We start from the raw sequence: 26,586 nt of genomic DNA, 5'->3' as shown, positions 1-26,586 counted from the left end.
GGGAGGGCTCAGTTAGTGACTATGGAGAGTGTCCAGTGCCAGGCATTGGGGGTGAGATTTGGGCTGTGGCGGGCCTGGGCTCAGCTCCCAGCTCTGCTGCTGCCATGCTTGGGTGAAAATGTTTCCCTCCTGAATCTCAGTGTTGTCTATTGGTACAATGGGGACAATAATGGCATCTATATCATATAGTTGTCCTAAAGATTAAGAAGATTATGCATATAACTCACCTGGGAGACAGTTGGTGCCTAGTAAATGGTGATAATGGTCATGTGTCACGGGGGATTGGCTCATTCTAGTGTTCAGAACATTCCAGCATCATGTCAGATATGTCCCTGCCTCTGTTTTAAAGTGCTAGGCAGACCTAACTCGTCACAGGATGGTTACTTTGAGGAGCCCAGATTCAGACATAGGGTGGTCCTAAGTGCTGTGTGTCTGTGGCACAGTGACTCACCCTCTCTGAGCCTCTGTTTATTCCTCTATGAAAGAGGACAGCAATGAGAAAGAAAGGATGTGTGTGTTGCCAGCACATTATAAATGTATAAATGATGTGATGGCTATTTGTGGATAAGGCCATGGTGGGGCCTGTTGGCCTACCCCCTGCACACAACAGGCTGGAAAAACCCAGTCAGATGCTGCCTTCAGACAAGTTTTTTCTTCCTCCTCCCGCTTGCCCTGCTTCTGGCAGTCAATCAGACTCCTTAATTCATAGCACATTATCAGCCTCAGTCATGCAAGACCCTGCTCTTGTTTTGTATTTTATTTTCCTTTTATTTTTTAAATTGTTACAAATTGCTGATTTTTTAATTTTACTCTTAAAATTTATTTTATTTATTTAAAAATTTTAAATTTTATTTAAACATTTTCATTTTATTTTTAGTTTTTGTTTTTAATTTTAATGTAATTTATTACATTTATAAATTTTTAATTTTATTCTTAATTTTATTTTTCTGTTTTTATTTTGTCATTGAATTTAGTATTTAAATGCTATTTCATTTAAAAGTTTTTAATTAATTTAAATTATTTTCTTTAATTTTATTCCCCTTATGTTAAATTTTTACTTTTTAGTTTTTTTTTTCATTTTTTAACATTATTTTTTCCACTTTTTTATTGGATTTCCTGAATTTTTCCTGTCAATTTATATGACTGCTTTGCATTAGCTATATTAATATCCCCTGTTGGTTTTGATATGGAAGATATTTTTCTTCAGTCTGACACTTATTTGTTAATTTTCCATGTCCTATGGAGAATATAAATCATTTATGATGATACTGCTTATACGGTCAAATCTTGTGAGGGTTTTAGGGGAAGAAGGCAGTCCTTTTGCCTTATGGTCTGTCCTTCTTGATCTTACTAAAAGTCCTATACGAAGGTCTCCTAAGAAGAGCACGAGCCCCCAATTCTCTATTCCTCGAGCAGAACACCCTGACGCCACCTTCACGGACCACCTTCCCGTGAGCTATTCGTCCTTGACAAGTGTTGCTAGTCCTAATGTAGCAGCCCTTGGCCCTTCCCAAGGACGCTACTGGAATTCTCAAATGCAGGTGACACATCTCTGTTTACCCTTGTTCCTGAATGTCCCCTGGATCACTGTGTTCCAGTCCGCACACATCGACTGAACACTTGCTGTCAGCCAGACCCTGTCCTTGGGGGCCCAGACTGATGGAGGAGGCAGGCCCAGCAAAGCGAGTCTTAATGTAATAGTAGGAGAGATGTCAGCTGGAGGCCGTGCCCCTGGGGACAGGTGAGTTGGCTTGAAGTCCTCCACGGGCGCTGAGCATTCACTGTCAAAAGCAGACATCTTCCCGGGGCTGCTTTTTGGTTGAATGGCTTCACTTTGTGGATCATGTAATTCTTCTGTATCAACAACCCTGACACCGCCCCAGAGAAAAAGAAAGCAGACACTCAGGACGTTTTTGCGTAAAGCAGATTTTATTGAAGGTCTGCGGAATGCTGCTAAGGGCTCATCCTGCAGCAGACAGATTCAGACAGAAAATCACAGAGTTGTTCTCACAGCCTTCTCTCTCCTCCTGTCTGGAATAACTCCTGCTCCTGTCTGTCCAAACAGCTTGGGCCCAAGAGACGTACGGCTTTCAATGACATTTCTCTGCTTTTGGAAAGCCACTGGGCGGGAGTCAGCAGGGAGGCACGTCCCCCAGCAGTTAGGAGCTTGGGCTCTTTAGGAGTTTGCCTTCTACCGGACTCCTCGCTGTGGGTTCATAGGTCAACCACTTCATTTTTCTGAGCCTCAGTTTTCTCATCCATGAAACTGGGGTAAGTACAGCCTCAGTTTTGTAGGGCTGTGGTGGGTATGAAATAATTTGACACAAGGACTTGAGCAGCAGCAGACACTCAGCCAGTGTTAGCCTGGTTCTGGTTCTGCCCATTTGCTGTCCTGGTCTCTGTGAGGATCTGCCAGAGCTCAGAGACCCACATCTGCTGCAGCAGCTGCCCATCTTGGTTCCAGCCCTTAACCCTGGTTTTAATGAGCAAGAAGGATATGGTTCCCATTTTGCAGATGAGGAAACTGAGACCTGCTGACGGTGGGTGTAGAATTTCCAAGTCCAAGTGTAAGCCCGAGTCTCTCTGACCGCCTGGGTTTTGGTTTGGTGGAGACAGTGCCCCAGGGCCATGAGATGTTTCTGAGGTTGTCAAAGTGCCCACCTCCCTGTGCTCCTGATGCCCCCACCACACATGGTGCCTATTTCCCCTATTTTCATTCAATTCCTCCCCACTGGCATCATATCATTTATTGAGCACCTACTATGTTCTCGGTGCTTTGTGTGCACTACCCACAACCTTAGCACATTGATATCCATTTTACAGAAAGGGAAAGTAGGTCCCAGGTGGGTGAAGTCACTTACCCAGTTTCCCACGGCCCTCAGAACCTGGGTTGGAAGCCAAGCTGAGGCTCTGAAGCAAGAGCTCTTTTTCACTGTGCCAGGAATTGGTTAGCGAAACCCAGGGCAGAGCATGAGGATAAGGTTGGCTCCCAGGCATGGAGCCAGATACATGGCCGGGTGTTCTGCAGGTTACTGCGTCCCGTTATCCTCCAGGCAACTTTGGATAGCATCAGTCTTGTTTTGCAGATTAGGCGCTGGGGCTCTGAGAGGTCAAAGGGCCTTCCAGAGTCAAGGTGGCATCTCAACTTTGAGCGTGACTTAGAGAGCCACCCAAGCAGGACCTCAAGTTTCACCCCAGTTTGGGGGTGAAGGGGTGTAGTGGATTCAGGGTGTGCAACTGAGCAGTGGGGCTGCTTACAAATCATGAAAGGGAACACAGGACAACTACCTCGTCCTGGTGGCCTGCAAAAGTCAAGAGGCAACAGCTGGTCAAGGAGGCACAACCGGAACCGATGAGAGAGAAGTGAGAGCGATTCAGGCGTTTCCGAAGGAGGCTCTGGGGCAGACGCAGTCATGGGATTGTCAGACTGGGTCCTTTCAGAGCTGAGTGAGGACAGGTAACAGATCTGCTGAGCACCAGCTACACGCTACACCATGGACGAGGCCATTTACCTTTTAATTCTCATAATAACCCATGAGCAAAGCTTGTCTATCCTCCCCACCTGCTTCTCACAGCCACCAGCCTCGTCCAGACCACCTGGCTGACCCCAGGTGGCTGACCCCAGGCCTCTGCCCCCGGCTCCCACTCCTGCCCCCTGCACTCCATTCCCCTCAGCACCAGAGGGAGCTGAGGCAGCCGGGCCTGCACCCCACCGTGCCTTCCCATCTTGCTTCCAGGAAGATCCAGCACCATCCACACACCTGGATCTGGCTTCATCCTCCCTCCCTTCAGACCTCCTTGCCTACCACACCCCCCAAACCCCTCATTGCACTCTGGCCTCACTGCCCTCTTCCATGCCAAGCTCTTTCCAGCCTCTGGACTTGTGCACTTGCTGGTTCCTTTGCCAAGAATGCTTTTCTTGTAAGTCTCAGCAAGGGCTTTCTTGGTGGCCCAAGCCCTCCTCCATCACGCTGTTTAACGTTCCTTCACTCCCTGTCACTGTCTCAATGATCTCTCCTTTAGGATGCAAACTTCATGAGGGGAAGGCCTCTCTTAGTCATTGCTGGGTCCTCAGTGCCTAGCACATAGCAGGTCCTCAATAAATATCTGTGGAAAGAACAAGATTTCTTCCAGTGAATGTGTGATTGCCTCGATCTTACACATGAGCAACCTGAGGTTAAATAACTGCTCCAGGGAATGAAGGGTGGACCTGGGAGTTGAGAACTGATTTGTCTGGTCCCACGCAGTGGATTCCCACCTCCATGCTCTCCTCCTTGCTGCTGAACAGCACTGACTGAGATCCTCGTCTATGTTGAGGAAGGGCTTACGATAGGGGACATGTCACCTGGAACAGCAAGGCCCCAGCCATCCTCAGCCACAGAACAGGTACAACAGTGGGTATAGCAGGGCTGGCCTCCCCAGTCAGGGGCCAGGGGCCTGAGGCCAGGCTGTGCGCAAGGCCAGACGGGAAGGACCAGCTGGCCAGAGATAAAAGCCAAAGGGACCCATCCAGAGACGAGTTCCAGCCCTGCCTCCCAGTGACCACTCTGTGGCTCTGAACATGTGCCTGCCCCTCTCTGAGCCTCAGGGCACCATCTCTAAAATGGTATTACTACCTCATGGTACAGATTTTAAACTTGAATAGACACTGCCCAAATTCCCTTCTCAAAGGGGAGCGCAGGATGCTGTCCATCTTTTACAGTTTGCCTATCTGGTAGGTCCCAAGTAATATTTCATTGTTGTCTTAATCTTCATTTTGAAAATCATTAATGAAGTGGGACAGCTCTTCATGTGGTTACTGGCCCATTTGTCTTTCTTCTTTGAATTACCTCCTTGAATTACTATCTTTGCCCATTTTTCTACCTTGGGTTGTTCCCGTTTTTCTCATTGATTTCTAGGAGCTCTTTGTATATCAAGGATGGTACTCCTTGACCTACTTTGTATGTACCTGGCCTAATAATCAGTTGAATACATAACAGAAGGTTACAAACATGACATGTGCACTTATTTTCTCTAATTCTCCATTATGTTTCTGAAACCCAATCCTTAATAAGTTTGAGCAGATCTCAGAGCTTTCTAGGCCTAAAAACCCCAGTCCAGGGCTACATTTTAAAAACATAGGTCGAATTCAAAGCTTTCTCCTTTCCCACCACTGACCTAGCTCCTGACTCCATTGATCTGCCCTGTGGGGAGATGTGTCCTGCTCCCTCCCTTTGTCTTTCCCCTGTGTGTTGGGGAGCAGAAGAAGGGATGGGGACAGGCGCAGATGTCTCTTACTTCTCTGGTGCTCCTGTAACAGCACAACTCCCAGCGCCGAGAAGACTCAGGGCCCCATCTCCAGTGAGCAGCATGCCCTCCGTGTGTGGTCTGCCTCCCTCCAGGCCCTCCATGTGTGGCAGGTGTTCTCACTGTGGCACAGGCGTGATTTATTAGGGCAGGAGCATGGGCTGGACCTGTTCTGATCTTCCTAGTGCCCTCAATACCCCCTGGTCCCCTGCCATAGCCTCTTGCCCCTTTAGGTGGGGAATCTGCAGCTCGGATCAATTTCAACTGCCTCTTTCAGTGTCCACTTGACCCGGACAGAGAATTGGCCAAATGGTGGCAGTGCAGGCTTCCCTAGGATTGACCCCACTCCTCTGCATCTCTCATTCATTCTCCACTTTCTCCAGCAGACATGGGGAGGGTCAGCAAGTGTGTCCAATCGGGCTAAAATGTCCATCTCCATGGCCTTCAGATCCCCTCCAGACTACAAGTGATTCTCTTTCCACTTCACCTGGGTGTAGGGAGGTGGGGGAAACACTCCACTCTGCCCCAGCCCCTGGGGGTTGGGGGGCAATCCTTGTTGGATCCTCTTCAGACATCTGTTTACATGGGCTGGGGAGGTGGTGGAGTGGTGTCGTGCGGGGCGTCAGGCGGGGTCTCTGCTCCCGCTCCCCACACAAGAACGCAGGACATGGTGAGGCCAAACAGGAACACCCACGGAGCCATAGGTAGGGGAGTCATACCACTATACTCTCACTGGTGGCTGGGTTGGAGACACAGGAACCAGGAGCAACACAATTCTCAACCCTCACTGTGCCGCTTGCAGGCTCAGCCACCATCTTCTTGCTAGCTCCCCCTTTTCCTGCTAGCCTAGCCTCGGCAGTTATATTCATGGCTAATGGCTCACTGGTTACAGCTGACGGCCAACTAGCCACAGCTGATGGCCATTTGATCCCAGTCGATGGCCATTTACTACCTGAGCCAGCACCTTTCTATGTGAGGCCGAGAGCCTGGAAACTGCTTTTTGGGGCTCTGTCCCCACACTCCACCCCTACAGGCTCTCGCCTCACAATCTACATGACAAGCGTCTTCCGCGAGGGGCCCTGTGCGAGGCGCCTGGAGGAGAATGCTATTTCCTGGACACAGCCAAGCTCTCTGGTCACAGCCAGGGTTTCTCAGGGCACCACCAGTACTTCTGGGCACAGCCAGACTTCCTGGACTTCTTAGGGTACCACTAGTCTCCCCAGGCACACGAGGGCCTCTCAGGGCACTGCCACTCTCTCTGGACACAGCCAGACTTCCTGGACTCAGCCAGGGCTCTCAGGGCACTGCCACTCTCTCTGGGCACAGCCAGACTTCCTGGGTTCAGCCAGGGCTCTCAGGGCACTGCCACTCTCTCTGGGCCTCTCAGGGTACCGTGCTGGAACAACAGCGGCTCACAGTCAAGGTGCTTACATATTCTCGATGGCGGCCGGTTAAGACACAAAAGCAAATATTCGCCAGTTCCACTACGTGGTGGTATGTTCCCAAACAGTCAAGCTGTCCATTAAATTAGGGATGGAAGGCAATTCCCCATAGTCCATAGTCATTCACCAGGGCTGTCCTGGGGGTGAGGGATGACCTTGACCTCACCCTCATCTCCCACGGAGGACTCAGCAAGTGTTTCCTCCTGGGACTACAAGTTCTGCATCCGGGCTGCCTCAGCAAGCACTTCCCAGCTCACAGGGCCGCAACGACCTTCGCTTTCTCCGGCCTCTGCTGGCTGGGGAACCGTCCACGTCTTCCCACCCCTCCACGGGGATCCAGCTCTCAGGCAGCTGCTCCTCCTGGTCTTCCTGCAACTGAGTGTTCATAGGCACAAACTGCTCCACCGCCCTTCAGGGAGCTTTGGCCGACACCGTACCCTGCTCGCTGCGCCATGTGTAGTGCAGGGGATCCTGCCATGTGTCGTGCGGGATGTCCGGCAAGGTCTCTGTTTCCGCTCCCCACATAAGAACGCAGGACATGGTGAGGACAAAAAGGAACACCCACGGAGCCATAGGTAGGGGAGTCACACCGCTATACTCTCACTGGCGGCTGGGTTGGAGACACAGGAACCAGGAGCAACACAATTCCCAACCCTCACTGTGCCGCTTGCAGACTCAGCCACCATCTTCTTGCTAGCTCCCCCTTTTTCTGCTAGCTGAGCCACGGCAGTTATATTCATGGCTAATGGTTCACTGGTTACAGCTGACGGCCAACTAGCCACAGCTGCTGGCCACTTGATCACAGTTGATGGCCATTTACTACCTGAGCCAGCACCTTTCTATGTGAGGCCGAGAGCCTGGAAACTGCTTTTTGGGGCTCTGTCCCCACACTCCACCCCTACAGGCTCTCGCCTCACAATCTACGCGACAAGCGTCTTCCGCGAGGGGCCCTGTGCGAGGAGCCTGGAGGTGAATGCTATTTCCTGGACACAGCCAAGCTCTCTGGTCACAGCCAGGGTTTCTCAGGGCACCACCAGTACTTCTGGGCACAGCCAGACTTCCTGGACTTCTTAGGGTACCACTAGTCTCCCTGGGCACAGCCAGGGCTCTCAGGGCACTGCCACTCTCTCTGGGCCTCTCAGGGTACCGTGCTGGAACAACAGCGGCTCACAGTCAAGGTGCTTACATATTCTCAATGGCGGCCGATCAAGACACAAAAGCAAACATCTGCCAGTTCCACTACATAGTGGTATGTTCCCAAAGAAATAGTCAAGCTGTCCATTAAATTAGGGATGGAAGGCAAATCCCCATAGTCCATAGTCATTTGCCAAGGCTGTCCTGGGGGTGAGGGATGACCTTGACCTCACCCTCATCTCCCATGGAGGACTCAGCAAGCGTTTCCTCCTGGGACTACAAGTCCTGCATCCGGGCTGCCTCAGCAAACACTTTCCAGCCCACGGGGCCGCAATGACCTTCGCTTTCTCCGGCCTTTGCTGGTTGGGGAACTGTCCACGTCTTTCCACCCCTCCACGGGGTTCCAGCTCTCAGGCAGCTGCTCCTCCTGGTCTTCCTGCAACTGAGTGTTCATAGGCACAAACTGCTCCACTGCCCTTCGGAGAGCTTTGGCCGACTCCGTACCCTGCTCGCTGCGCCATGTGTAGTGCAGGGGATCCTGCCGACTACGCCAAGTGTCATGCGGGGTCTCTGGTCCCACTCCCCACACAAGAACGCAGGACATGATGAGGCCAAAAAGGAACACCCACGGAGCCATAGGTAGGGGAGTCATACCACTATACTCTCACTGGCGGCTGGGTTGGAGACACAGGAACCAGGAGCAACACAATTCTCAACCCTCACTGTGCCGCTTGCAGTCTCAGCCACCATCTTCTTGCTAGCTCCCCCTTTTTCTGCTAGCCTAGCCACGGCAGTTATATTAGTGCCCAATGGCTCACTGGTTACAGCTGACGGCCAACTAGCCACAGCTGATGGCCATTTGATCAGTCGATGGCCATTTACTACCAGAGCCAGCACCTTTCTATGTGAGGCCGAGAGCCTGGAAACTGCTTTTTGGGGCTCTGTACCCACAAGCGGGAAGTGGTGAAGGAGGACGCCATGGAGGGAGAGGCAGTGGAGAGCACAAAGAGAGGTGGCCCCCCTCACTAAGTCCTAGAGGGGGTGTCTGGCCCCAATTCCATGCTCATGAGGCAGCTCTCTTTAAACATGGTGGCAGGGGGCGGGGTGAGGAAGGATGCAGACTTTGTTTCCACCCTTAGTCACAAGTTTTGGAGCAGGAGATAAGTCCTGTTCATTCATTCAGACAACAGACATTTACAGAGCACCCAGCGTGCCCCGGGACTGTGCATGGCGCCAAGTGCCTGGGGAATTTACCTTCACAATCTAGTACCACTTTGCGCATCTTTCTAAAAGGTCTGTGATTTGTGTTTTAGCTTTGTTCAATGATTCAAATAAAAGCCAAGGGGAGGGCTTTTGTTTTTTGTTTTCACCCTTAACATTCCTGGAGTCTAGAAAAGGGCGTGGTACATTGTATGCATTTAAGAAATACCCCCGCCCCAGATGGGTGGATGGATATTGGACCTTTACAAACACCGAGTTTAACCACCCACTTGACAGATGAAGAAACTGAGGTGCGGAGCAGGGAGGAACTTGCTGAGGACCCACAGAACTGATTGGGTCCACATCTGGGCTCTCTCCCTTCTACTAGTATTTGGGAGGGGGAGGGAGCCTGTGGGGGGAGGCCGGGCCCAGAATAGGGCCCTGAAGATGCTCAGTCTGTGCCTGGTATATCTGGAGGCCCAAACTGGATTCCTGACTCTGTGTCACCCCTCAGAAACGCCAGGTCCTCTGGGTGCTGAATGCGAGAGGCTAGGGCTGTCTCTGGAATGCCGTGAGGGCCCGGTGTGAGGGCCAGACTCGGCCTGCCTCCGCCAGCCCTGCTGTTTAGACCCCGCCGCCTTCCCAGATGCAAACTGGCAGTGGGGCCCAGGCTTTTCTCTGCGCTGGTCGCTGATCGTACACCTAAAGCTTCCTTAGAGCTGAATTTATTGAGGTGTGTGTGGGGGGTTTATGTTGGACCTATTTTGAGGGCAAGGTTCTTTCCAACACATAATAATAACTACCAGTTACTAAGACTGCCTGGCTTTAGATCTCAGACTGCCACTTACCAGCTGTGTGATCCCGGGCAACTTACTTACCTTCTCTGTGCCTTAACTTCCTTGTCTGTAAGAGGAGATAATAATACTTCATAGGGTTGTTGCAACAGAGTCTGGCTATGTAAGACCTCCACACTGCTCACAGCTATCCCACTGCCATGCACCTACCATCTGCCAAACCCCGTTCTGAGTATGTCACACACCAACTTACTGAACCATCCATGAGGACAGTAATTATCCCCATTTCACAGATGGGGAAACTGAGGCTAGGAGAGCTTAGGTTGGGATTTGAACCCAAGCTGTCTGACCCCAGAGCCACTGCTCTTAACTGCTCCAGAGTGCTCCACCACCTCTCCTGCCACTGGCACTTTGGGACTTTGGTTCTCCATGCCCTCAGGGGCTGCCTCCAGAAGTGGGCAAAGGAAACCAAAAGGACTGGGCTTGAGATCATCCCCATCTAGGCCTCAGCCACAACAGCTTAGCTCTTACCTGCCCTGTTAGCTGAGCTCCCATACCATGTCTCATCTTGGGGGAAAAAGAAGGTTTTCTTGGCTAAAGAAAGTTCAAAAGTCCCTTATCGAAACCATCCTCTGTCTTTCTGCTAGGGAAACTGAGGCATGGGGTGATGAGGTACTCCGCCAAAGTCACACAGTGAGTCTGAGTCGAGGCCGAACTGTGGTCCTTCCTCATTCCTACCCCTGAGCTCTGTTCATTGCAGGACTTCAATATGGCAGAATAAAGGAGGTCATTTGTAGAGCAGACTGCGAAACCTGGTAGCTTTCTCAGTCAGATTAACCTTAGGAATCACAGGCTTTCCAGGTCTTAGAAAGTTCCCCCACCTTTCCTGAAATCCTAGTGCTCACAGCATCTCTGGGGCTCAAGGGAGGCCTCCCGGTTTGGACCCGTGGGCATCGCTCTCACCCCCGGCATGTGGCATTGGGTCTCCAGATTGGCTGGATGTGTCCCTCCGTGGTCCTAACTGCTGCAGTCATCCTTTCACTCAGCCAAAGCTGAAGTGTTCACAGCCTCCCCCTCCCCGAGAGCCACGAGAAGCCTTCACATCCATAACAAGCCCGAGGACTCAGAACCTCCCCTGGGAAAGGAAAGGGAATTAACAGCCAGTGTTTATTGCCCCCAGTCTTGCCAGGCACTTTATACACAGGTTTCAGGGTGCTTTACAGCAACCATGGGAGGCTCAGAGAGGATCAGAGAGACGAGAAACCTGCCCGAGGTCACGCAGCCAGAGCATCCCACCCCACTGTGGACAGAGCCAAAACTGGAAGGAGCCAAAACCCGAGTCCATTCCCCATCCCAGAAGTCCTCACCGAGCACCTGCTGTATAGCAGGCAGTTTCTTACTCTGCTCATACGGGGACTACAGCCACAAGCAAGCAGAAACAGGCCTGCTTCAGGGCGAGTCCATTCGTGTGTGCGGTGTGTGTGTGTGTGTGTGTGTGTGTGTGTGTGTGTGTATGTGCTGGGAGGAGGTAGTAAGATCTCTTGAGTACCTGCTATGTGCCACGCACTGTTTTGAGCAAAATGCATTTGATCTTCAAAATAGCCCTATGAGGTCGGTACAGAAGAAGAAACTGAGGCACAGAGCATTTCAAGGCCACTCACATACAGCACGCCTAGCCCTATAACATGAAAAGAAACTGTCCTGTCAGTATTTTTTTTCAAAAGAATGGTAACCACACATACCCGACAATTTCATGATGGTTTCACATATGGGACAATTGCAAGACAATTTCTTACATAATTTCACATACTTGACAACTTTATGACACTTTCTTATACACAAGACAGCTTTGTGACAATTCCAAGACAGACTGATTTTGTGACAGTTTCACACTCAGGGCAGCTTTGTGACAGTTCTCTATTGGATAACAGGGTACTGAGCTCTGAGGAAATCGGTCCTGGAAAAACCCATCTCCCTGGAAAATGACTGTCTGCCCCCCTCCTGGCCTCACCTGGCTGCTCTTACCTCCAGTGTAACCTGCCTAATGATGAAGGATCCAGTAATGACTCTCATTTTAAAAAACTATGATTTTTCTGAAGGTCACTGGTGGCCACTCTGGGCTTCTCAGTGTCCCCAGGGCTCCCACCAGGAACAGCAATGTGACTGTTCTTAATGAGTGGCAGGGGGAAAACATTTAGTGGGTCCAGGGAGGGGCATTAAGGGATGGGGAAGCAGAGCTTTGGTGTGGTGGGGGGAGGGATGCCTGCTCTGGACTGTGTCCACGCCCCACCCCCACCTACCAGAAGGGCCAGGCCAGGCCAGGCCAGCTTGGGGTGAGGCCTTTTCCATGCTTCAACCCCCAAGCGATAGAATCCTCTGGATGTGGGTTTCGTGGGTCAGCATACACCTCCCACTGTCCCAGAGGCACACACAAACCCAACCCCTCCCCTCTCTGCCATGCTGAGTGTAGCAGGGGCCGTTCCCAACTTGGGGCACCTGGGGAAATACCCCTCCGATGAGTGGTAAGCAGTAGAAAGAGTCTGGAGACTCTGTCTAGCTCTCCTCCTATAGTTGTTAGCCCTGGAGCCTTAGTTTCCTCACCTGCAAAATAAGGAGTAGTAACAGCACCCACCTCCTGGCTTCTTAAAATGAGGCCTGGGGAACAGCTCCACCAGCATCCCCCAGGGAGCTTTGTCGGAAAGCAGAATCTCAGGTCCCACGCAGACCTTTAGCCTCAAAATCTACGTTTGAACCTAAGGTCCCTGGGCACTGTGTATGCACACTACAGTTTGGGAAGCCCTGGTGTTGAAGATTACACATGTTTATACACAGATGACACCAGGCACACCATCATAAGCGTTAAACCAACAGCAAGCATATACTGAGAGGTGGCCAGCACCTCTGCTTTTCATAAGCAGCCCCAGGTGATTCTGATGTGGATTTAAATCTGAAGCTCACCACAGGCTGTGAAACAACAGGTGTGGGTGTGAACGCTGGCTCCAGCGGCAGCCTCCATTCCCCACCTCCCCAACCTGTGTAAAGCAGTGTCTGAAAGGATTCCCTGTGGATTTCATCAGTGACTGGGGCGGGACAGGGCTGTTCCCCACCTCTCCAAGCCCAGCTAGGGGGTGGCCAGAAAATCACTCATACAGCATTTAGGAGAGACCTGAGAGACAGGGAGAGCTGCATTTCACCCCCTGATTGAACAAATGCATACTGCGAAGGAATGAGACACAGAAGGGGGGGGTCAGTCCCGGGGTGACCTATACTGCCGCTGTTGGATAGTTTTCTCTCCGTTAAGGTCAAATGGATATTGAAGGGAGCAATGGCCTTAGCACAGCAGTGGGAACTTAGCAAGGCCTTCGTAAGGGGCTGTGATTCTGTGTGGAGGATTAAAGGAGGTACAGGGGTGTGCCGGCAGCCAGGAGGCGAGGTCCTGTGGTCACACTGCCTGGGTCTGCCTATCCGCTGCACCTCTCACTAAAGGACTTCAGGCAAGCAGCATCACTACACTGGACCTCACTTTCCTCCTCTTTGAAATGGGTATGATAACACCTAAATGAATTTTGCAGCATCTCTACATGGAATGATAAGCAGCTCTAGAAAAGAATGAGGTAGCGATGTGACCTATTCGTTAGGATAAGTTAAGTGAGCAAAGCCAGGTGCTAAATAGTCTCTTCCTGGTGCTGGGGTTTTCCCTCTGCCCATCTGGAGCTCACCTTTCAGTGGTGGAAAAGAGACACCAAACAAACAAACAAATGTAACACAAAGCAAGTGGGGATAAATGAAGAAGAACAAAGCAGGATGCGGGGGTCAAAGACGTGGGTGCTACTTCAGGTACCGTGGTCAGGGAGGTCTCACAGGGAAGGGGACATTCCTGCAGAGACCTGAGGGGATGAGCCTTGTGGGTGAATGTGGGAAGGGCATTCCAGGCACAGGGAAGAGCAAGTGCAAAGGCCCTGATGTAGGAGTGGTCTTGGTGTGTTTGAGGAACAGCAAGGACGAGGCCAGCGTGGCCGAAGCAGGGTGGGTGCAGGAGCAGGGTCGGGAACACAGAGCCTTGGGTCTTTGCAGGGTGACGGTGGCTTGGACAGGGGAAGGGTGACAGCACAGGAAGTGGAGAGAAGTGGTCAGATCCTAGACATATTTCAGAGGTGGAACTGACGAGTTTCCGATAGATTCCATAAAGGCTATGAGGGAAAAAGGAGAGGATGACTCCAAGGTTTCTGCCGGTGAGTGGACTGTCCATTGTCTAAGATGGACAGGAGATGCGGGTTTGGAAGGCAAAGGATAAAAAGTCTCTATTTTGGATGTGTGACTATTATTATTAGATGCTGAGGGTCTTGTCCATTAACCCTTTAGGGGTCGTGTATTGACACATTAGCAAGGGTTTGCTATCTGCTCCTTGCCCAAGTTTCCTCTCTGCCACCAACTCATATATCATCTTGTACTCACCTCTCTTATAAACCTTTCATCCTTCTACACAAACTAGTCCTGCTCCTATCCCCATATCTGCCTCTCCAGAAAACATCCCTGCTGAATCCAGTCTCTGAGCCCAGCCCCACCTGCCTGGGTCCTTCACTTGGCTCTGAGCTCAGCTGGGCAGACATCATTGGTGTTCTTTGCACTGTAAGATCCTGCTACTCCCGAGACTGCAGGCTCCCTAAGAACTGTTTTGGAGAACACTTATTAAGCCATTATTCATTCATTCATTTAAGAAATAGCAGGCACCTACAATGTGCAAGTCTATGGACATTTGAGGGAGAACAAGCCAAGCTGGGCCCCAGCCCTTGAGGGAGCTGATCCAGGTGCCTCCCATGCAATCCTGTGACTCAAGGAATAAAATAGTGCTCATTCATCTGCCATGAGCTGTGCAAAGCACTTTGTGTGGATGATCTCATGTTATCTTCACAAGTACCTAGAGGTTATTGCTACTATTGTCCCCATTTTACTGAAGAGAAGACTGAGGTTCAGAGTAGCGAAGGCACTTAGCTTAGATCACCCAGCCAGGAAGTGGTGGTTTATCAGGCCCCAAAGCCAAAACCACCTCAACATTTCTGCTAAACGTGAGGCCCTCCAGGTTCCCTCCTGGGTTCTGAGAAAGGTCTGGTGGGCTGTACACTTCTAGCGCCCCCGCTCCTCGCCCCAGGGAGTTTCAAAGCCAGGAGTCATCTCCAGGGCCCATCCCTTGCTGGGGATGATGCAATCTGCCCCCCAGGCAGGAAAGTGCCAGGGGCTCCTCTGATCCATCGTCCAGTGGCAGAGACTGCCTCCCATATGTGGTGGCTGAGTGGGCAGGCGGGAGCCCAGATGTTGTTTATTTCCTCTGGTCATCAGTGACATGCGTCCCCCTTTGCCAGGCAGGGATCAGAGCAGGCACTGGCCAGCACTCTCTGCATGGGACCTCCCTACACGGTTCTGGATCCTTCCCAAGGACACAGCAGGGTCCAGAGCAGAGCCTCAGGTTGTACTACCTTGGGGCAGGGAGCAGGGGTCTCTTTCTTTCCTTCCCCATCCTTCTCACCCCCAGGAGGTCCTTCAGGACAGCTGTATTAAATCCTCTGTCCACTGTGACACACGATGTTCTCATGCAAGACACACTTCTCTGGACACACCCCAATTATGAAACAACTCTACCAAAAAAAAAATGTTGACATGAAAACAAAAAGTTCCGCACTTGCTACCAATGCAAGTCCAGATCACAAACACCCATGGAGGCATGTAATGTCACAGCTGGTGACAGTAATATCACTGAAACCTTCGTAAGTGTCAGGCTTGTTCAGCCCTTCACAGGAGGATCTGTAAGTTCAGCTAAGTTGATTCCTGTTTTACAGATGGGAAAACTGAAGCCCAGAGAGGTTACGGCACTAGTTCTAGGTCACATGGCAAGGGGAAGGGGCAGAGCTGGATGTGAACCCAAGCAGTCTGGCTCCTAACCCGACTCCACTCTTAAAGTGTGTTTCCCAGGATGGCCTGGGAACCTGTTAGCAATGCACATTCTCAGTCCCCACCCAGACTGACCGAATCAGCAGCTCTGGAGGGAGGCCCCGCCATCTGTGTGTTAACAAGCCCTCCAGATGAATCTGATGCCTGCCCAAGTGTAAGAAGCCCTGTTCTACACGGTCTTCTAATGTGAGGGAGTGAAGCGGGTATAAGAGAAACAGCAGCTCAAGATGATAATACATAGCAGCTGACCTGTGCCCTCAGTGTCAGGGACAATAGGGAACGGTGGGGACTGTGGCATATGTCCCATCTATGTAACTCCAACCAATTATTGCCTTGCGGGAATACAGGCCCAGTGTTGACAGATATTCTGACTTTCCAGAGAAGCCCAAATTCCAGCTTTTTCTGTGAAATTTGATTTTTTTAAATGTTGGCAATCTATCCAAATTGTTGGGGGTGTTTTGTTTTGTTTTGTTTTGAAGTGTGGAGCTGAAGTTCTTCACCTGGGTTGAGGATTTTTCAGTGACAGACTTGCTGTGAGCTGCTGAAGACATGAACCTGTCTGGGAGAATGTATACTTTTCAGGGTCCTGGAGATCACCTTGTGCTTTTTGATTCCCTCAAGTTAAACAATCGAGTGAAGGTGGGTGGGAGGCATGATATTGCAGAGATGATCGTGAATCTACTCCAAATCCCCAAATGGAAAAATATAGAGGTCACGTGCAAATGTTGAGCCATTGACTTCTGTCACCACAAGGTGCTTGGGGTTTCCTAAGGATGCGGGTCACCCTGAGGTTGGGAACCTTCGTTTAAAGAGCAGGTCATTCCCTGACCCCAACAGAAAGAATACACTGCCCTCCACCCAAGACCAAAGCTGCCTCCTCATGTGTCTTCCCTGGGCTCTTCACTATCCTGAGGGTGAACGACCATCTCCCTGGAGATGGTAGTTGGTAGTTGCTGTCCACCGATGCCTCTGGCCCTGTTTGCTCACCTGTGAAAGGGGAGGAGGATCCAAAAGTGGGTTTACAATCCCACCGTGTGTCGTGACCATGAAGGAAGAGGAAAGGAACTTACCTTTATGGAGAAGCACCTACTATGTGTCAGGTGCTTGCTGGTTTGTTTGCACACACCTCATAACAAGGCCTACGGGGATAGGAATTGCTGCCACAGTTTTTCAGATGGGGAAACTGAGGCCCACAAAGATGAGGACACTTGTCCAAGATCACTCAGTGAGTGGTAGAGCCAGGATTTGGGCACCTGCGCCATAACACATGTCCTTAGATTTTCGGGGGCAGAAAACATGTCATCTGCTTCAGTATAATGACAATAGCTCCAGTTTACCGAGGGCCTGCTGTGTGCCAGGCTCTGAGCTAAAAGTTTTCCCTGTACCATCTCCTTTAATCACAACAACCCTGCAAATTGAAAGTTATTACTCCTTGTTACAGGTAGAATAACGGAGGCTCGGAAAGTTAAAGTACTTTGCCCCCCCAATCATAACCATTGAGCCCCTAGCACTGGACCTTAAACAGACTAAGAGCTCAGTAACTACTTGTTGAATGAATGGATGGATGGATGAATAAATGGATCACTCCATCCGGGGCTAATGCATGTATTCAGAGTTGTTTTCAATTTGTGTCCCTTTATAAACTGCCAAGCCTGACGTGATGGATTCCACTGTCCTTGTCCATAAAATGGACATCCAAGTCGCAACTCATCCCTGGGTGGTGGGAAAGGCGAAGTGACTCAGATGTCATTCCAAGCCTCCCCCGTCACCCAGCTGCTGGAATAACACAGGGCCATACTTTTGAGGCCAACTGACATTTGACTGGGGAAGGATGGTCTTGATTATGGGAGACAGTTATTAAGGGAAATCACAAGCAGTGTCAGCCCCTCTGGTGCCCCAAGAAAACTCAGGGAGGTTGCAGTTAGAGCTCCAATGCTTTCATTTAGAAACGTGCATTTGAGCCGGGAGAGGGAAGTGAGGAAGGCCAGGATCCAGTTGATGTATAGAAAGACCCAGGGGTTTTCAAAGTGTTCTCCCTAGAACCCCAAGGCCACTTGGGGTGCCATGCTGGTCAGGCTGTGTGGGTGGTGCTCCAGGACCCTAATTCTTGCTGAAGCAGAGTTGCTATACCATGATCTGTTTCCTCTCTGGTGACTTACATCATTTTGATTGCAAGCTGACAGAAGGAGAGCTAGCTCAAGTGAGAATATGACTTTCTTTGGAGCTGTGGGGTAAGCCAAGCTTTAGGGGGACGGGAATCGGGCCGTGGAAGATGGTCAGAAACTCTATCTTTTGAGGCCCATGAGGTTTCTGGTTTCTGTTCTCTCTCTGCATCTGATTTTTTTTTTTCTCTCTCTCTCTCTGCTTCTGTATTGGTCAGCAGTCCTTTGGTTGCCAGTGACAGAAAACCTAACTCAAAGTGGCTTGAGAAAAGAAGAGAATTTATGGACCCCACCCCCAGGGGTGGATTCAGGTGCACAAACAATCTCTTGGCTCTGCTTCCACTGTGTGACCTCCATTCTTGGGACACTCTCATGTGGTGCCCACCAGCTCTGGTCTACATCTTCCCAAATCCAAATAGAGTGGAAAAGAACACACACGCACATACGTGAGCTTATGTGCATGTACACACACACACACACACACACACACACGTTGACTCAAAAAAATATCCGAAGACTAGCACTTGTTGAGACCCGTGCCTGCATCTGAACCCACAATGTAGTCAAGGGGACCTGATGCTCTGATTGGCCCAGCTCAGATTAAGTGCCTCTGGGTGGCGGGGGCCAGATGACTTGGAGAGTGCTGAGGGATGGGACCTCTGTTAGCAAAGAGAGGGGCCACAGACGCTAATGCGTACCAAATCTTGTCCACATGTGCAGTGCAACAGGCCATCCTGCCCTCCTGCAAATGTCCTTAGGTCAAGAGGCCAGACCAGACCATTGTCTGTCAACCAAGAGTCAAAATTCTCGAGAAACAGTCTCATTGGCCCAGCCTGCTTGAGCTGTTCATCCTGGCTCAGCCATCCACCAGGGAGCAGAGTCATGCAAACATGGTTGCCAGGGCCAGTTCTCCGGGAAAGGAGGCTGTGAGCAGGGAAGACATTTCCAAAATGTCTATTACATTTATTTTGGATTTGTTAAAAGGTACATTCCTGGGTGACACCAGACACGTTACAAGCCTCCCTGGGGATTCTCATGCACAGTCAAATTTAAGAACCATCAAGTTTGGATTTTTCTAAAGCAGCATCATACAAACTCTAGTTGTCATCACTTATTATTCATAAAATTGGCATTCAAGTCTCTACACACTTGACTTTGGGAATGGAGGAAAATAGCACTGCTGTTTTTAACGAGTTATGGGAGGTGATGAAAAGCCCAAGTGAGACCATCAGAATTCAGAGTCAGAGGTGCCATTACAACAGAGGGGCACTAGAGGGCACCACAGCCAACTGCCAAGACAGGCAGAGCCACCTCTTTTCAAAGACCTGGGGTTGAAAGATGCTAGTTGAGATCCATCGCGTGGGCTCTTGTCACACACACACACACACACACACACACACACACACACACACACACACACACACACACTCACACACTGACACTGTCCGAGGGCAAGGGGCGGATCCTGGTCGGGTTCTTTCGTCTTCAGAATGTTGAAATAGCACTCCACAAATATTAGTGACGTAGTTCTCACTGGGGCTTCTTTGCTGTTGACTGCCTGATCTGGGGAAGGTTCCACACCCTCTGACCTCAGGGTCCCCACTGAAACTTGTAGGGGTCATGCTGAGTGATCCCTAAGCCCTTCTGAGAGACAGTGGTTAGGAAAGTTTTGCTTTGTCCCACCTATGTTGCTATCAGTCACTTCTGCCGACTTCAGTTCTCCCATGAGCTCCGGTAACGGCCGGCAGGGCCATGTGTGGCTCAGCCCTGAGGCCCCAGGCTCTGCGTGAAACAAAGGACGCCCTGGACACATGCTCCAAGAAGGCAGTGTAGGGCCTACTGACATGGTCCCTTCCCCAGTGACTCTGCGGCACCCCTGAGCATATCATTTCACCACTTTGCGCCTCCTTTTCTCACCTACTTCCGGGTGTGAGTCCACAAATTCAGTTTGCAGGAAATGTCATTTCTTTTTTCTGTAATCGAACATAATCTCTCATTTAAAGCCCTATTCTGCCAGATGGCAGGGATTACCTAAAGCGGAGTGAGGGTCCCTTTGCCCTTTGTTGGTGGGGTGGCATCTCAGGCCCAGCGGACTTACATAGTGCCGAGGCACTGCGGAGGGCCACCCTGGTCTCCACGACATCACTCTGTGCCCACCTGCGTGACTGAAGACCCAGCATCGTCAGTCATTGTCATGTAGTCCTTGGTATCTGTCAGAAAGGCCCAGTGGCCTAAACAAGACGGACACTGTCCTCCCTCTCCTATAAAAGAATCTGGCGTAGACAGTCCTAGGTTAGCATGACCACGCCACGGTGTCTCTCTGTTAGGTCCCTCTGCCACCGGCATCTGCCATGGTTCCAGCTACCTAGTCCTCAATCTCACAGGAGTAAGGACGAAAGAGAAGGAAAGAACCCAGCCCTTCCTTTGAAGGGTATTTCCTGGGTGTGGCACAGGACACGCCCACTTAAAGCCCATTGGACAGAACTTAGACACGTGACCACATACAGCAGCAAAGGAGCCTGGGAAATGCTGTCTTTATTCTTGGAAGATAGGAACCCCGCTAAAATTTAGGGTTCCAATACTGAGAAGGAGGGAGAGAATAGATGTGGGGGACTATTAGCTTAGTGCTCGGGGCTCAGGTCCCCAATGCTCTGAGAATTTCTGTCACCTTCCCCTGCCCAAGACCTCAGCTTGAGGATGAGCCAGGGCTTGGGGAAGGGATCTGGGAGGAGAAGGAGTAGAAAATGAATGTAGTCCTCTCCCCACCTCCAACCCCCAGGACACAACAGAGGCTAAACTCTTTTTTTCTTTAAATATATTTTTATTATGAAGTATTTCAAACCTACAGTTTGAAAATCTGCTTCAGATTTTTAAGAAATTAAATATCACAGATACGAGCAAGCTCCCCAGTCTTCTTCCCCAATCCCTTTTCCCACTTACCACCTCAGAGGTGTTACATCCTGAATTCAGTGTTTATCAGTCCTTTGTATGTTATGTCTTAATGTAAATTTATGTATCATAAATGTTACAGCTCATGGTTTTGCAGGTTTTTTAACGTAATATAAATGGCTCCTTATTGTATGATTCATTGTGCAACTTGTTTTTTTTGCTCTCAGCACTCTTTAAGATGTAGTCACAATGACAACTGTAACTCTACGTCCATCATTCATCATAGCTGGGTCGTATATGTGGTTCATGTCTGTGTCGTATGACTATACCACAATGTGTTTACCTATTCTTTGGATAGATGATTAGGTTTTTGCCCTTGTTTGCTAATAAATAATGCTGCAATAAACATCTTTGTACATGTCTCTTTGTACACATACACAAAAGTTTCTCTAAGCCGGTGGTTTTGAGAGTGTGGTCCCTGTGTCAGCATCACCTGGGAACAAGTCAGAAATGCAAATTTTCAGGCCCTATCTCAGACATTCTGGGGTGGAACCCAGTGATCTGCATTGTAATAACCCTGCTAGGAGATGCTGAAGCCTGCTGGCGTTTGAGAAACACTGCTCTAGGGTTTATACCAAAAGCAAAATTGCTGTGTTTAGAAAAGGTACATCTTTACATCTTAAACTAATACCACGTTATATGTCAGTTACGATTCAGTAAAACTGGGGAAAATATAAATAAATGGATACATAGATAGATGAATAAATAAAAGAAAACTTTAAAAAGAAAAGGCACATCTTCAAATTCACTAGATGATGCCAGATTGTTCTCCAAAGTTTACACTCCTATCGGAACGGAAAATTTCCTCTCAGCCTTGCCAGCTCTTGGTATCATCAGAATTTAAATTGTTGGCCATTTGGGTAGGAGGTCTGGGCTCTGTTCGCGTCTCAGTTGATGTCCTCTGTCTGGCCCTGGGAATCCCTCGTACAACATCACACTTTCTCTCTGCCAGGTCTACAGCTTTGGAAACACACAATCCTTTACTCTGCTCCCTGTGGCAGTTTCTCTTCCCAGGGGCATCACTTAACTGTACCTGCATATGAGCCTACTGGAGCCGTCAGTGGTTTCAGTCGTAAGCAACAGCAATGGGAGTTAGGAGCAGGATGTGCAGGTCTCACAGAGTCCAATGAGTTGAGAGCAGATTTGGTGAAATGGCAATTCTCATCCCAGAGCAGGAGGGCAAGGGGGAACAAGAAAGGCCCCAGGCTGTTCTGGGCAGAGTCAGCTGTGCATGCACTGTGAACCTCATCCCCGCCTATCCCCTCGTTCTTTGTGTCTAACTCCCGGGACTTGGGCTCATGGAAGTGAGTAGCTGATTGGCCAGGTTTGGGTCAATGCATACTCTGCTGACTTGAAGAAGTCTGGGCCTTCTTGGCTTCTGTTTCAGGGGCAGGCACCAGATCTGCCCTTCCCCAGGGCCTCACACAGTGGGGAATTTTTCTAAAAGGAAAATGGGGCATAAATAGGAAACAGGCAGGGGTAGCAGGGGCTGACAGCTGGAGAGTCAAGAACGGGTTTGCTGGGTGGCCATGGGCTCAAGTAAGCCAAGGTATGTGACTGGTTTATTAACAGTCTGACCTTGATGGGTCATAAAACATGAAAGAGTTTAATGTTTCCCCAATTTCTGACTCTAAGAAGCTTCCCAGCTCTTTCCTGTCCCTTAGTGCTACCTGGTCACTTTCTGACTCTCCCCAGCTTCTCCCCCCAGTGCTTTGCCCTGTTGCCTCTTGCTAGGGCACCTGCCAACAACTTGCCTTCTTGGGTGAGGCAGCAGCAACAGTGCTTAAGCCTGGCTACTTCTAGGGGGCCATTGCCACTGAGAGCCTCCTGGTGTTTGCCATGAAGGACATGCAGGTTCTGCTACTGCTGCCTCCCCTCTCGGCTTTGCCTTCTCTCTCCTGGTCTTTTTTTCTCTGCTCAGAGGGAAGGAGCAGATCTGCCGGCCTACAACACAAGTTAATGTCCAACCAGAACACGACATGCTGGTCACCCCTTCTTGCAGGCCCCTCTGTCTCTGTGAGGGCTAGCCTTGCATCCCCCCTTACTTGATTTTGCGGGTGAGAACAGAGAGAAAGCCACAGCAACCCCCTCTCCCTCAGGCTGACAACTCCAAACGCCCATGAGTCCCTCTGTCTAAGTGGTCAGTTTTATCAGGTGATCTTCGGGTTGACAGAGGGAAGGAGCAGATCCACTGGACTCCCTATGAGCCTAGGAGAGGGTCTCTTTCGATTCTAGGGTATTTGCTTCCTCTTTCTTCCCAGTTTTGGGGTTCTGGTTATCAATTGTGGAGCAACAAAAAAGTTCCTTCCCTCAACTTGCTATAGCTGATGATATTTGAAACCCTTGATAGTGGTGAGGAAGGGAGTATTGTTAAAAGACCAAGCAGGAAGATGACGGTTCCCTCACCCCCACCCGTAACATGAAGGTGCACCTCACACACTCAAAAATACACACTATTTTAGTAAATATTAAGTTTGTGAGTGTCAGGGAACTCCAAATAACAGTGGTTTAAACTAAATAGATGTAGATTTCTCCTCATGTAATAACCCATACAGGCAGTCCAGGGCTGGTACAGCCTTTCTATCTTCCTCAGGGACCCAAGCTCTTTTTATCTTATTTCTCCACAACCCTAAACACACAGTTTCTACCTCATGATACAAAAGAGCTGCTTATGCTCCTGCCATCATGTTCACATTCCACCCAACAGGAAAGATGAGGGAATGGCAAAGGGCACACACCTGCCCTTTAAGGCAATTTTCTAGAGGTTGTACACACTGCTTTACCTTATACCCCTTGGCCAGATTTTGGTCACATTACCATATCTAATTGCAAGGGAAGCTGGGAAATGTAGTCATTTGTCTGGTGGCCATGTACTCAGTAAATATCCCAATGAGACAGTCTGACCTGCTCACACATGTAGTTTGACCATCTCTCTCTCCCTTTCCCCCATCCTCCACTCTGGTCTCGCTGGCAGTGGGCACTGGTCTGGGGGGCAACTGCACAGGCTGTGTCATCTGCTCAGAGGAAAATGGCTGCTCCACCTGCCAGCAGAAGCTCTTCCTGTTCATCCGCCGAGAAGGTATCCGTCAGTACGGCAAGTGTGTGCATGACTGTCCCCCCGGCTATTTCGGCGTCCGTGGCCAGGAGGTCAACAGGTGCAAAAGTACGTGGCTCCTCCCTTGTCTTGTGCTAGTGTTGGGCTCCTGGGCACCTGTGACCCCCATCCTACCTCTTACCCCAAACACAGTCACAGGGAAAATAAGGGTATGCCTAAACCCAGACTCATATTCTTGCTTGGTTTCAGCCTGGTTCTGAAGCCCTAGGCAAGTCAGTGCCTCCTCTAGTGTCAACAAGGAACCTTCATGTCTGCCCTAGTTTGCTGTGTGGCCGTGGGCATGTTACTCACCCTCTCTGAGCCTAGCTTAAATAGGAAAAGGAGTCCTAACTCCTAAGTCTATTTTTTGTTGTGACCTGGGACAAATTATGGCCATCTTTGAGCCTTGATGGAAATGGAGCAGGAAGCCCTCATGCCCAGCCCAGATTTGCTGTGTGACTTTAGGCAAGTCACTTGCCCTTTCTGAACCTCAGCTCAAATAAGAAAGTGAATCCTGAGCTTTAAATCCATACAGCCTTGTTACCTTGGACATGTCACCTGCCCCCACTGAGCCTCAATTCAAATGAGAAGGGAGTTCTTGAATGCAGCCTCGTTTGACCTTGAACAAGTTTGGGCTTCAAAGGAAGCACTAAATCCTGACCCCAGTGCTACAGAGCCTGGGGCTGCTCAGAGACCGTCCCACCTCAGGCAGTCCCAGAGGGCCCCCTCCCTGGGCACCTGCCCTCACTGGGGGTGGCCCTGGCTCTATTACAGAATGTGGGGCTACGTGCGAGAGCTGCTTCAGCCAGGACTTCTGCATCCAGTGCAAGAGGCGGTTTTACCTGTACAAGGGAAAGTGTCTGCCCACCTGCCCACCGGGCACTGCAGCCCAGCAGAGCACACAGGAGTGCCAGGGTGAGTGAGGGCCTCCTCGCCCCGCCCCTTTCCCTCCCTCCCAGGAAAAGGGGCTGGTGAGGGGTGTCAGGACACCTGGAAGAAATCACAGTAGAGTGTCACGTGGTAGAGTGTCAGAGGCTTAACACCACCATGTCAGGTACACATAAGAATCGTTCGATATGCTAGAACCATTGTAAGCACCGTTATTATGATTTCTATTACTACCAACACGGCGTCATTATTATTACCAAGGGAGGCAGCTGAGTACAGAAGAGGACTGATTTGGGGATAAAACAGACCTGGGTTCAAATCCTGGCTCTTAAATGTACCCATTAGTGAACTTGGGCAAGTTATTTGAGCTCTCTGCGCCTCACTTTCTCCAAACGTTAAAAAAAAATTACATAGAACATAGAACCTACCTCATGGGGGAAGGTTGTTATGAGGATTAAATTGATTAATATGATTTAAAGTACTTAATACAGTGACTAGCACACAGTAAGTGCTCAATACATGCCGTTATTATACATGTCATATCAGCTGTCACTATGCTTTCTCACTGCTCCTTTTCTCAGTGTGCTCACCTGAAGCGTGAATCTCTGCTCACACATTCTCTCTGGGCTCATGTTCATGGTCATTCCAAAAGCTGATGGATCCTGACTCACTGTCCTTGGCCAAATCCCTCCCTGAGCAGTAGACCACATCCCCACCTGCCCCCTGGATGCCTCCATCCCTCCCTCCCCACCCCCAGACTGGTGCTTCATCTATCAATAACCAGCTCCACAACCCATGCTGGCCACGCCGGAGACATGGACATCACTGGTGACTTCTCTCTCATCCTACATCCAATCTAATCTGCTCATTTATTCACCAAGAAATATTTACTAGAACATCTGCTAGTAAATAAAGTGCCAGGCACTTCCTGAGGGCTATTCAGCCAACTTTCTGGCCTCTTCTCCTGCCCCTCCCCTCCCAGACCTTTACCCTGCCCCCACTCTAGCGGCTCTGTCCCTTAAACTTAGTTTGCCCTTCCCCAAGGCTATGCACGCCTGCCTGGAAGTGTGTCCTTCCAGCTCCAATGAGCTCTTCTCTCTCCCATTAGCTGCTGTGTCACCTCCACGCCTTTAAAGCCAAATAGTTGGTCCCTCTGGCTTCTGGCCCACAGCAGCCTGTGCATGCTTTAGAATAGTCCTCAACCCAGGCTCTCATAAGTAGCAATTTAAATGTCATCCCTCTGCTCCTTGTATAGCCTGTGAGTCCCCTTTATGTAGAGATGGAGCCTTCAGGGAACTGAACCCCTCAGACCATGCCCTTCGATCTGAAGGACACTCCCTGCCAATTGAGCCCATGTGTCATCTGTCTGTCTCTCCCTCCACCCCACAGAGGAGTGTGAGCTGGGCCCCTGGGGAAGCTGGAGCCCCTGCACACACAACGGGAAGACCTGCGGCTTCGCCTGGGGCCTGGAGACCCGGCTACGAGAGGCCAGTCGGGCCAGGCAGGAGGAAGGAGCAACCTGCCAGGTGCTGTTCGAGTCCAGGAAATGTCCTATCCAGAGGCCCTGCCCAGGAGGTAAGCACCGCCAGGCATGCAGGGCTATAGTGGGCAGGGCCCATGGGTTACTTTGAGTCTCCTCAGGACACTGGCCCCACAAAGAGTACATGTACGGCTGCCTGAAAGTCCCTTAG

General features: G+C 50.3%; 1 protein-coding gene across 1 annotated transcript in view; it reads left to right on the top strand.

Moving 5' to 3' along the window:
• Positions 1–26,586, top strand: part of RSPO4 (R-spondin 4) — a 37,275-nt gene that overhangs the window by 8,445 nt on the left and 2,244 nt on the right. The window contains exons 2-4 of the mRNA XM_033095397.1: positions 23,888–24,076; positions 24,782–24,922; positions 26,285–26,470. Coding sequence (XP_032951288.1) covers positions 23,888–24,076; positions 24,782–24,922; positions 26,285–26,470 — 516 coding nt within the window. The remainder of the gene's footprint in view (positions 1–23,887; positions 24,077–24,781; positions 24,923–26,284; positions 26,471–26,586) is intronic.

The sequence above is a fragment of the Rhinolophus ferrumequinum genome, chromosome 23 (genome assembly GCF_004115265.2).
Source record: "Rhinolophus ferrumequinum isolate MPI-CBG mRhiFer1 chromosome 23, mRhiFer1_v1.p, whole genome shotgun sequence".
NCBI classification, from domain to species: domain Eukaryota; kingdom Metazoa; phylum Chordata; class Mammalia; order Chiroptera; family Rhinolophidae; genus Rhinolophus; species Rhinolophus ferrumequinum.
Note: the sequence above shows the minus strand (reverse complement) of the source record. Positions and strands in the feature narration are given on the sequence as shown.